Here is a 13336-nt window from a genome sequence, read left to right on the forward strand (position 1 = left end):
AACAGGATTACTTGGCCACTAACCTGGCCACGACCCTGCCTGACTGGTGTGTCTGTGTATAGGAGAGGGGTAGATCCCGCTACAGTAAATAACCGTGCTGGTCCTGTTTCATCCTGAATAAACTTAGTTTTGCTAAAGTACTGAGACTCAGCCTCGTGGTTTGGGTTGCAAAACAGGTACTTATAGCGCAACCCTGATCTTTTAAGATTTGTGCTTCACTGCAGCACTGTGAGCGTGTTGTTCCCCACAGACAAACAATCTTACACAGAGGCAGTAATTGTGCTTCGGGACGCACTTCGGCATGTCGTCCCATTGGGTAGGGGGGTCCCAAAAGATTTCAAAAACCTCAGAATATGAGGAAGAAGAAAAGGATGATTTGGCTTCTGATTGATAACTGTGCTGCCTACAACATGCTTCCACATTTAGATAATGTTTGGGTTGAGTTCCTCCAACCCAATTGCACAGCAGTGCTTCAGCCATTGGATTTGGGCATCATTCGACACCTTGAAAGTGTATCATCACAAGGAAATGCTGAGAAAAAATTCAGGAGGAGATTAAAATTAACACGAAAGAAGCTATTGAAATGATTGCAAATGCCTGGACGCAAGTTAAAGAAAGCACTACAGTGACAAATACAGAATCTGATTACAACAAAATATTTTTTAGGTCCCTGGCAGTTTGTTGTAACATAATTTTACCTGTATGTGTGTGTATATATAATTATATATGTGTATATATAATTTTATTTATATATATATATATATATATATATATATATAACCTAGTACGTAACCACCCACACAATCAGATTGTGATTCAGACTACGAATGCCATGAATGTAATTACCCCGATCTACATGCTGTCAAATGAACGAACCACACGCCGTGGCGCAACGTTAGGGGCTTCGCCTGTAGCGCTGACGTCCGAGGTTTGATTCCAGAGAGGGAGTGCAGTGAGTGTATACGCCTGATGAGCCCAGAATTAGGGCGAAACACGTGTCGCATACTCTCTGCATTATTTGACAGTAAAACTATTTTCAAAAATTCAATGACCTGCTTCTCGCAACTTAAAGAGGGCACCGTGGAAGATGTTAGCCGACTTGCTGGGTAACCACCCATACAATGAGATTGTGATTCAGACTACAAATGCCATGAATAAATATACATTTATATATATATATAATATAACAAATTACATCACTTTTCTACATAGTCACCTTCCTTTGCGATGCAATTTTCCAAGTCACATGACACTCAGTTATGACCATTACTAGTCCTCCGGCCTTCACCATTTCCAGTGAAAATATAAAAGTGTGGAAACTTTTTGAAGGGTTTTTTTTTTTTTCCCCCTCCCACTTCTGTTGTTCTGGGTTTAGGAAAGCATGTAATATACTATACATAAATGCTTGCTAAATTTACCCAACATAGTTTTGCAATTTCTACACGGACCCTAACCCAGAAATTGCCATGGGGATGCCCTGTAGCCAGAGGTTTTTGTTCCTGTCAGAGTTGGAGTACCACTGCGCTACAGGATTAAAATTTTGCATCATCTTATGTCCTTTTCAAATTTTCTTGAAAGCCAGCTTTCCTTGTCTTTTCTGCCCTGTCATAATTTAATACATACAGTATAAAAGTATTATATATATAAATAAATAAATTTTAATAATGCTTTGTTGTACTTTTTACAGGTGGTCTACCCTGATGGGCATGCACACACCATTCGTCCAAAACCAACTGATTTTAGGAACCCTGGTCCAGGAAGACACCGACTCATCACTCAGGTGTATCTGTCACATTCAGCTTGGACAGGTACTTGAACAACACTAGTCTTACAAAATCAACTTATGGATATTAATGTTATAAACAGTGGGGGAAAAAAACTGATACTGGTTGGAAAAATTCCTTTGTACTCCTTATTTAGTCCTATAATTGAATGAAATTCTGCTTTTCTTGCTAATTTTCAGGAATGAAATCTGTTTTGTGTAATAACAACATGAAAATCTCACAGCATGACTAACAATGGCACAGTTGATAGCTTTGCTGACCCACAGCACTTTGACCCTGGTTTGTCCCTGGTTAGGGCATTGACTTTGTTGGATTTTGAGGTTCTCTCTACATTTTTTCCTTTGTTTTAAAGTTGCGCTGTTTGGTAGACCAGCTCTTTTAAATTGACCCCGTTATGTGTGTTAGCAATATACGAACGGACATCCTCTCTAGTATTGGGTACTCCCTTGTAATATACAGTTGTGTGAAAAACTATTTGCCCCCTTCCTGATTTCTTATTCTTTTGCATGTTTGTCACACAAAATGTTTCTGATCATCAAACACATTTAACCATTAGTCAAATATAACACAAGTAAACACAAAATGCAGCTTGTAAATGGTGGTTTTTATTATTTAGGGAGAAAAAAAAATCCAAACCTACATGGCCCTGTGTGAAAAAGTAATTGCCCCCTGAACCTAATAACTGGTTGGGCCACCCTTAGCAGCAATAACTGCAATCAAGCGTTTGCGATAACTTGCAATGAGTCTTTTACAGCGCTCTGGAGGAATTTTGGCCCACTCATCTTTGCAAAATTGTTGTAATTCAGCTTTATTTGAGGGTTTTCTAGCATGAACCGCCTTTTTAAGGTCATGCCATAGCATCTCAATTGGATTCAGGTCAGGACTTTGACTAGGCCACTCCAAAGTCTTCATTTTGTTTTTCTTCAGCCATTCAGAGGTGGATTTGCTGGTGTGTTTTGGGTCATTGTCCTGTTGCAGCACCCAAGATCGCTTCAGCTTGAGTTGACGAACAGATGGCCGGACATTCTCCTTCAGGATTTTTTGGTAGACAGTAGAATTCATGGTTCCATCTATCACAGCAAGCCTTCCAGGTCCTGAAGCAGCAAAACAACCCCAGACCATCACACTACCACCACCATATTTTACTGTTGGTATGATGTTCTTTTTCTGAAATGCTGTGTTCCTTTTACACCAGATGTAACGGGACATTTGCCTTCCAAAAAGTTCAACTTTTGTCTCATCAGTCCACAAGGTATTTTCCCAAAAGTCTTGGCAATCATTGAGATGTTTCTTAGCAAAATTGAGACGAGCCCTAATGTTCTTTTTGCTTAACAGTGGTTTGCGTCTTGGAAATCTGCCATGCAGGCTGTTTTTGCCCAGTCTCTTTCTTATGGTGGAGTCGTGAACACTGACCTTAATTGAGGCAAGTGAGGCCTGCAGTTCTTTAGACGTTGTCCTGGGGTCTTTTGTGACCTCTCGGATGAGTCGTCTCTGCGCTCTTGGGGTAATTTTGGTCGGCCGGCCACTCCTGGGAAGGTTCACCACTGTTCCATGTTTTTGCCATTTGTGGATAATGGCTCTCACTGTGGTTCGCTGGAGTCCCAAAGCTTTAGAAATGGCTTTATAACCTTTACCAGACTGATAGATCTCAATTACTTCTGTTCTCATTTGTTCCTGAATTTCTTTGGATCTTTGCATGATGTCTAGCTTTTGAGGTGCTTTTGGTCTACTTCTCTGTGTCAGGCAGCTCCTATTTAAGTGATTTCTTGATTGAAACAGGTGTGGCAGTAATCAGGCCTGGGGGTGGCTACGGAAATTGAACTCAGGTGTGATACACCACAGTTAGGTTATTTTTTAACAAGGGGGCAATTACTTTTTCACACAGGGCCATGTAGGTTTGGATTTTTTTTCTCCCTAAATAATAAAAACCATCATTTAAAAACTGCATTTTGTGTTTACTTGTGTTATATTTGACTAATGGTTAAATGTGTTTGATGATCAGAAACATTTTGTGTGACAAACATGCAAAAGAATAAGAAATCAGGAAGGGAGCAAATAGTTTTTCACACCACTGTATAGTGTCTGTATTGCTTTTGACTCCCTATAAATCAGCAGAAGCAGGAAAGTGACAGAAGGAAAGTGATTTTTGCCTCTTATTTAAAAAGCATTTTGGAATTGATAATATTTAGTTACTGTGCATTTTTGATGATGGTAGAACAAATGTGAACTAATCTGAAAATGAAAAAACTTATTAGGCTTTATTAATTGTCAATGTGTTACCTACAGGAATTTGGCATATATTTCTTGTTGCTTAGTAAGCCTTATTTTAAGTTCATGTTAATTAAACAAATGATTATTTCACTGAGTAAATAATTTGGGAATGAGTTTATTCATCCATCCTTTCATTTATTGCACCTATTTATCCATTTTAGGTTTGCTGGGACTAGAGTCTATCCTGGCAGCATTAGGCACCTACACTACCTTATAGACAGCAATTTAGAGTCGCCTAAAATGCATTTCTTTGCAGTGTGGAAGAGAGAACTGAAATACCCGGGAAAAACAAACAGACAAACAAAGACATCTGGCCAGGGAATTAAACTCTAAAGATGTGAGTGAGGCTGCAATAACAACCTCAGTAATAGTATGTGGTCCAGACTTCGCCTTCTATCCATCCATCCATCTATCATTCTGTGCTGGTGGTATTATCTATATGTATGTTTCCAAGATCATCTCCTTGGTTGCTAAATCTATTGTTAATACGCCTTTTCTCAGGCTACATCCACACTATGTTTTCATTTTATAAACCGTGTTTTTAAATGAGAATTATTTACGTCCATGCTAACATTTTTACATTATTTACAAAAAGTATCCCCGTACACACCAAAACAACTGAAAACGCACATGTTCAGCTACACTGGGCATGCATCAAGCAGAAAAATCCTCTAATAGACTGTGTAGAAAAAAAATTTAGAGCCCTGTGAAAAATCAAATTCCCTTGTGCTTTATGTGCTGTCGAAACTATCAGAATACTTATAACCCTTATAGTATGTTCTCAGCAAAGATAAAAATAAAAGAAATTCTTTAAGGAGCTGCAGTGAATTGCTTCCATGTCACGCTGATGATTAGAGTTTGTAAGTGTCTTTAGAACTGGTCACTGTAGTCTTTATAATTGCATAAAACACCAAATATTAAAGCAACATTTTAAAGAGTGTTAATTTATGAGAGGATTGATTTTAAGCATCAGAGCGCATCTTGTACCAAACAACATTTGTGAAATTAACTTAATTGAGAAAATTAATATATGAGTGCACACAAGTGAGTCTATATCTTCGCTTTACTAAATTGTGCTTTTCTATACTATATTTCTGTCCTATATTTTTGTGAGCTCAGCTCCATTTTATACCCATCCACTTTGTTTAGCACCATGTTATTAATTTTGCTGCAGAAAGTGCCCTCCTTATTGAATGGATCAAGTTTAAGTAATAAAGTCTGATAAGAGTCTGTCAACTTCAGTCTATTTACATTCTAATTTTTCAGAGGCTCTGGATATTTCACTACAATGCAATGTAGATGGCCACAAGATTTATCTGTCAAGATGTTAAAACTAGGGATGTGCAATGTGATAAATTTTGATATCCATAAAAATAAACATGCAGATATTCAGTTAACCACAAAATAGCAAAACAAAAAAAAAATATTTCCCCACTGGTCAGAGCACATTATCTGAGACATAGAGAGGTGTACTTAATTTATACAAAACATGTTTGTTTGAGAATTTAAACAATTATACATCAGAACTGAAACATGTACTGTACTTAACCAAAGTGTCCTGACAAGTGTTATTTTATTTTTTTTTAGTTGCGTTACATCCCATGCTGCTCTGGGTAGTGCAGAAGTGCGCATATGGTAACTTTCATCAGTATTAATTGATGATTGCCGGGCAGCAGTTGCACAGTAGTCAAGAGGCATCAGCTGAACACAAAGGGTGCAACAAAAGGAGTTGGTTAGTGTAGAAAGAAAAAGGGGAAATAAAAGAAAGTGAAAGAAAGCGATTGTGAGTTGGGAAAGGGAAATAGTGGAGGAAGAATTGGGCAGCAGCAAAACACCTGATGAGTTTATGGGGAACCGGATGAAGGACTAGAGTTGGCTCCAGGAGGTTGCTGTGTATTTAGAAGCTGACGAGCATAAAGGTGGAGTTGTCAAGGGGGGGGGAGAGGCTGTGGGAACAGGTGGATGGGGTCCCAAAGCAGCGGCACGGCGCTTTGGCAGTTGCTGCGACCAAAAGAGGTGGCAGCTCTGGGTTTGCAGGTTTCAGCTGAGATGGTGGATCAGAAGGATGTGATGGTCTGTGTCCAGGAGATGCCCATGGGTCCTAACGAGGACTGAGACACAGCACGAAGGAAGAAACGTAGTGATTTTACTTTTTCGGTTTGGATTTTAACGTATTGATTGGATTGAGCGTTTTAAACACCCCATACACTTAATTGTACATTTTTGTCAGATTGTATATTTATTTAAAGACTATGTATAAGTGTTTTGCACATTTTTTGCTTCATATGATTGAGCATTGTACTGGCTAAATTGTAGAAAAAAAGTTTAGCATTGCAGATTTTACATACTGTATACAACAGTGCTGTGGCATTCTGTTTGAAAACACTGCCAAACCTGACTTTTCTGTTACATGGACATTGGAACTGTCTGACACCCTGCCATGTGACATGAACAGAATATCCAGATGGTTCTTTCAGTATTTGAATATTGGTGCCCTCAACGGTTAACCTCTTTTTTCGACTACCCTTGCACATCTCTGGTTAAGACTACAGCTCTGTAGTCATTTAACTGTAGTGAAAATAATATCTGTAAAATAAATTTGCTAATAGCTGGAGCTTTTTTGCGTTGGCATCCTCACCTAACTCCTCCTAGGCTGTCAAATTTATATTATGCTTTGCAAAATCTTAATAAAATTATCTTTTACTTTAACACAATCATACCAATTGTACATATTTCAGAATTTTGCACTTCCAGGCACCTAATACCTTCTTAGCTGTGGATTCTCTATTCTTATTGATTCTTGCATGGATCGAGCTCACAATCAAGCACAACACTATTCAAAAAGGGGTGTTTTTTTGTATGAAAAATTAGTAAATTACACAGACTGCCCTCTAATCTGATGCTGATTATGCTCATAGCCTCATTTCCTCTGCACTAGCTGGCTCTTGGACATTCCTACACAGAGGTGTCAACATCACATCTACAGGGCTTCAGGTTTCTCTGAGTTTAACCCAGTGGTTCTACTGGTGACAAATATCTAATCTTATTGATTGTTACAGTTCTTATTGATAGATAGATGGATAGATATACTTTATTAATCCCAAGGGGAAATTCACATACTCCAGCAGCAGCAACTTATTGATAAAAAAACAATATTAAAGAGTGTTAGAAATGCAGGTATAACAGACAATAACTTTGTATAATGTTAACGTTTACCCCCGAGTGGAATTGAAGAGTCGCATAGTGTGGGGGAGGAATGATCATCTCAGTCTGTCAGTGGAGCAGGACAGTGACAGCAGTCTGTCGTTGAAGCTGCTCCTCTGTCTGGAGAGGATACTGTTCAGTGGATGCAGTGGATTCTCCATGATTGACAGGAGCCTGCTCTGCGCCTGTCGCTCCGCCACAGATGTCAAACTGTCCAGCTCCGTGCCTACAATAGAGCCTGCCTTCCTCACCAGTTTGTCTAGGTGTGAGGCGTCCCTCTTCTTTGTGCAGCCTCCCAAGCACACCACCGCGTAGAAGAGGGCGCGCGCCACAACCGTCTGATAGAATATCTGCAGCATCTTATTGCAGATGTTGAAGGACGCCAGCCTTCTAAGGAAGTATAGTCAGCTCTGTCTTCTCTTACACAGAGCATCAGTATTGGCAGTCCAGTCCAATTTATCATCCAGCTGCACTCCCAGGTATTTATAGGTCTGCACCCTCTGCACACAGTCACCTTTGATGATCACGGGGTCCATGAGGGGCCTGGGCCTCCTAAAATCCACCACCAGCTCCTTGGATTTGCTGGTGTTCAGTTGTAGGTGGTTTGAGTCGCACCATTTAACGAAGTCCTTGATTAGATTCCTATACTCCTCCTCCTGCCCACTCCTGATGCAGTCCACGATAGCAGTATCGTCAGCGAACTTTTGCACGTGGCAGGACTCCCGAGTTGTATTGGAAGTCCGATGTATATAGGCCGAACAGGACCGGAGAAAGTACAGTCCCCTGCGGCGCTCCTGTGTTGCTGACCACAGTATCAGACCTGCAGTTCTCGAGATGCACATACTGAGGTCTGTCTGTAAGATAGTCCACGATCCATGCCACTAGGTATGAATCTACTCCCATCTATGTCAGCTTAAGGAGCAGAGGTTGGATGGTGTTGAAGGCGCTAGAGAAGTCCAGAAACACAATTCTTACAACACCACTGCCTCTGTCCAAGTGGGAGAGGGATCGGTGTAGCATATAGATGATGGCATCCTCTGCTCCCACCTTCTCCTGGTATGCGAACTGCAGAGGGTTGAGGGCGTGGCAGACCTGCGGCCTCAGGTGGTGAAGCAGCAGCTGATCCATGGTCTTCATCACATGTGACGTCAGAGCAACAGGCCGGAAGTCATTCAGCTCACTAGGACGTGATACCTTTTGGACTGGGGTGATGCAAGATGTTTTCCGAAGCCTCTGGACTCTCCCGTGTTCCAGGCTCAGGTTGAAGATGCGCTATAGAGGACTCCCTAGCTCCAACGCACAGGCCTTCAGCAGTCGTGGCGATACTCCATCTGGACCCACTGCTTTGCTGGCACGATGTCTCCTTAGCTCTTTGCTTACCTGGGCTGCTGTAATTGTGGGTGGGGGGAAAACTCTCTCCTATGCTGGTATCAGCAGAAGGATGGGTGGAGGATGCAGTACAATGAGATAAGAGTGGGTTAGGGTGGTCAAACCTGTTAAAGAAGTTGTTCATCTGGTTTGCTCTTTCCACATCTCTCTCGATGGTGGCACCCCGCTTCGAGCTGCAGCCAGTGATGATCCTCATCCCATCCCACACTTCCTTCATGCTGTTATTCTGGAACTTCTGCTCCAGCTTTTTCCTGTACTGCTCTTTTGCCGCCCTGAGCTGGACTCGGACTTCCTTCTGCATGCGCTTGAGCTCATGCTGATCATCGCCTTTGAAAGCCCTTTTCTTCTAGTTCAAAAGGCCTTTGATGTCACTTGTAATCCATGGCTTGTTGTTAGCATAGCAGCGTACTGTTCTTACTGGAACTACAATGTCCATACAGAAGTTGATGTAGTCCGTAGTGCAGTCAACAACCTCCTCAATGTTCTCACTATATGATCCCTGCAGGATATCCCAGTCCATAGTTCCAAAGCAGTCTCTCAGAGCCTGCTCTGCCTCAGGGGACCACGTCCTGAATGAGCGTGTGGTTGTGGGTAGCTCTCTCACCCTTGGTTTGTAGTGAGGCTGAAGCAGAACCAGGTTATGATCTGCTTTCCCAAGTGCAGGCAGCAGGGTGGCGCTGTATGCGTCCTTAACGTTTGCCTAAAGTAGGTCAATAGTCTTATTTCCCCGGGTGTTACAATCCACATACTGGGAGAAGGCAGGTAATGTTTTGTCCAGCGTCACATGGTTAAAGTCTCCAGCGATTAGCACAAGTGCCTCGGGGTGCTGTGTTTGTAGTTTAGCAACAGCAGAATGGATGATGTCACCCGCTATCTCCACATCTGCCCGAGGAGGGATGTACACAATAACAACAATGACGTGTCCAAACTCTCTGGGTAAGTAATAGGGATGTAGACTTACGGCCAACAGTTCGATGTCCCTGCAGCAAGTGGAGATTTTGACGTTTACATCTCCAGAGTTGCACCATCTTGTATTAACATAGAGAGCGAGTCCTCCTCCTTTCCACTTCCCACAGGCATTTGCGTCTCTGTCTGCTCTAACTGTGCTAAACCTGGGTAACTCCACGTTAGCATCTGGGATGTTAGTTGTTAGCCACGTTTCACAAAAACACAACAAACTGCATTCTCTGTAGGTCCTGACATTTTTCACCAGCGCAGCCAGTTCGTCAGTCTTATTTGGTAGTGAGTTCACATTTCCCAGGATCACAGAAGGCTTGTATTGCCACTTTCTCGTTAGCTAAATCTCACATTTTTTTAGTATTGTAGTATGGATTTTACTCTCATGAAACTTTTAATTGAAATAAATGTTTGGACTTGCAGTGGCTCTGCAAATGTTATTAAAAGAAAAAAATTTTTGCACAGCATTTGTATGCCATTACACTGCTGATGTTCTGTGTGTGTTGTGGGTTTTTTTTATATTAATTAGCCCAAACATAATACATTGATGTGTAAATCAACAATGACTAAGATCATACACGTTGGGATGACCCTGAAATAACTAACTTTAAAATTAAACAAAAACTGTTACTTTTCAAAATTTCTCCCGTGAGAGAGCAATTCATACCAATGGAAATATTGAACATAATTGAAAATAATTTTCCTTTTCTTGTTTACTGTACTGTATTTATAATAAAAATGTTTTCCTTAGGATGCATGCCCTCTATCTGAATTTAGCTCAGAGCATTCTAGGATACTTGAAGAGCCATACTAATCAATAAAAGAACAACTCTGAAAACATAACGCATGACTTACATTCAGGAGTGTTAAAGGACCATGCAGGCACTGTAGACCTTAGTGGACTGTAGGGAATGCTGAGCGATTTAACGTGGTTAATTAAATTACCAGTTTTGCCTTCAGCAATGCTGGTAATCCATCTTAAGAAAAGGATAAATGTCTGTGTGTCCGTCTGGTTGCTATGTCTCCATTACCCGCCATTCAGTACAGGATAAAATGCATTACTACAAATGTTTGTGATGCACCATCTGTTGGAATGACAAATGCAATGCATTTTACATATATTTTGAAACAGACGGTGCACTGCAAACATTAACACTGAAGGTCTGTGTTGATTACTTAGATTTCATCCCATCTGCCCCGAGGGATGCTCCAGGGAGTACAGTGACACTGTTCACAAAATCCTAGATTAGATTAGTGTAACTGGTTTATGAAGGAAGGTGGGATCTCTCTTGATTGGATTAAAGTCACTCCAGTTACAAAACCAGTGCCTTCCCATACTTGCATTATTTTGTCCATCACAGTTGTTATTGATTTTTCAGCTGTTTGTTTTGCTTGAGTCCATTTTGCATCTTCTGGCTTAAGAAGTTTCAATAGCGGCCTCTGCAGATGTCAGTTCAACTCTGATTTACACCTTCGTCATCAGATGTGGCTGGTCCTGGTTCAAAGAGTTTGGTCCCTTACTTTGGATTGCAAGCTGCATGTCTGTATCTCTATCAAATCTACTTTATTAATAACTTTGGTGGCAGTGCCCACTTTGCCCTACAGAACTGAGCTTAGCAGGTTGGTTCCATTTGAGGGTTGCAGGGGCCAAAGGCAATCTGAACAGGATTGGGCAAAAGGATGAATACAGGCCTAGGCGAGCCTCTAGTCCATCTCAAAGATCACTCTCTCTCACACATAAACACACACACCATATTCACATACTGTACAAATACAAATAACCTAAAAAGAATAATCCAAATTTGCTTGAGCATATCTGTTTTGAATTTTCATGAAATGGGAGTTGTAAAGTTATTCAGTTATGATGAATGCTAAGGAAAAACAGAAGTGAAAGGAAAAAGTTATGTCCACGAGGGACCATTTTGGATATCAGATGAATGTGGCACTTTTATGCTAAATTACAGGGTGACCAGATTTTCAAAGTCCCAAACTAGGACACTTGTGAAATATGTATGCCCACTCATAAAGCCCATCCTCATTTGTTTAATGCCTGCTTTAATTCATCATTATCAGAGAGGGATAAGGGCATGGGGAAAAAAAACACTTTCACAAATGGACAAATGTGATTCTTCACAGTGGCTGATGTGGAAACAAATAAGTGGTAGTACTCTGCTCTTGTCTACTTCTTGGTCTTCTTGGCAATGCTGCTGCAGTTTAACATAAATTCTTAAGCTTTATCAGTTGGAGTTTTAAGCACACTATTACACATAAAATTGTGACTCATTATATTCGGCAGATAATGGAGTTGTGAGGTTCGTTAAGTATAAGATAAATACTAAGTAAATGTTCATTTGCTCTGTGTGCACAACATCTTATATGCCACAGGGCATTTCACTCATATCTACAGGACCTTTTGTTTTCCTTGCTTGCATTTTGTACTTTTACGGTTAGGAAGATCAATTTTTATTACTTGTTGTGACTTGAAGAATGAGGAGGTGTCAAATACAGTACTGGTGCCCTGGTTCTTTTCTGCTTGCAGTGAAGCAGCTAGGAAGACTTTTATAAAGCAGATATACCTTGGTGATGCTGAGGTTTCCAGGGCACCCAGCTGGACATGCCAACAGAGGATTGCAGTCTTGCATCCTCAAGCAGCCAATAACTGCGAGTTCATACTTGTGCAGTCTGTCTGCTGGTATTTCATAAGCTTGTATTGGGGATCTGTTTGCCATCAGTAACAGCTATTGGAAGTGAAAAAGTGGAAAATATTCAAACTGTACAAGTTGGTGTAAACACTGTCATGTTAAAATTGAAACAGTGATTTGTAGTTTAAGTCACACAGGATGTTTCCATTTTAAGACAAAGACATGTTTGCAAATTTGCCAAAGCTTTTCAATGAGAGATTTTGAAATTTTAAAATTGTGTCATCTGTTCAGGATATGTCAATGAAGTTGAACTTTCATGACAAATTTCCTTCAACAATGAGTGTGCTGAATTTCCACAAAATTGGCCCACCGGAGTGCATCGTGTTGTATGCGGGCAGACAGACATGACTGTCCCAATAAGCACATTACATGTGAACATACCTGAAAATGTGGCTGTATTTCATCCTGAGATTTTACTGTTGGTGGTTGCTTGAGTAGTTTTTAACAGCATTAACTTGCCACTCTATCCATTTTCTAACCCGCTTATTCAATTCAGGTTTGTGTTGTGTTTGTGGTTTTCGTGGTGCCAGTGGACACAAGATGGAGGCCATATTATAACCTATGAAGTTACCTTGAAGCAATATTTTCTTCATTTGACTCAACCTGCTTAAAATTAGTCGACCCTTTGTCTCATTGAATATATAAAGCCTTTGTTTAGATGCAGTATGTGGCTGTTTTGAGTACTTGATAAATTAAATGACGCTCTTCTTTTTTTTCACTTTTCTTACAGAGCCTTGTCAGATTGACGTCCAGCTTCATTTAGCATACAACTCTAGCAAATGCCAAATAAATTCTCCTAAGTCAGCTTGGAATGACAGCACTGAAGTCCTCCAAGCTACTGAGAACTGCATTGAGGGAAGTATTCCTCTCAGCAAACCTGTCAAAGTGTACATAATGCCTAAACCAGCCAGGCGCTGACAAGTCTTCATCCTCATAACGGAGACTTGGAAAACATACCAGACATAGCGTTGTTTTGTTTCTTGTAAATTTTGTAAAATAAACTTAAGTGGTTACTTTTTTCTAAACTTT

General features: G+C 40.6%; 1 protein-coding gene across 1 annotated transcript in view; it reads left to right on the plus strand.

Annotated features, from left to right (window-relative positions):
* ints4 (integrator complex subunit 4) overlaps positions 1–13326 on the plus strand; it is a 55209-nt gene extending 41883 nt beyond the window's left edge. Inside the window, exons 22-23 of the mRNA XM_028800365.2 lie at positions 1688–1808; positions 13038–13326. Coding sequence (XP_028656198.1) covers positions 1688–1808; positions 13038–13225 — 309 coding nt within the window. The 3' untranslated portion in view covers positions 13226–13326. The remainder of the gene's footprint in view (positions 1–1687; positions 1809–13037) is intronic.
* Positions 13327–13336: the final 10 nt, after the last annotated feature.

The sequence above is a fragment of the Erpetoichthys calabaricus genome, chromosome 4 (assembly GCF_900747795.2).
Source record: "Erpetoichthys calabaricus chromosome 4, fErpCal1.3, whole genome shotgun sequence".
Taxonomy (NCBI): Eukaryota; Metazoa; Chordata; class Cladistia; order Polypteriformes; family Polypteridae; genus Erpetoichthys; species Erpetoichthys calabaricus.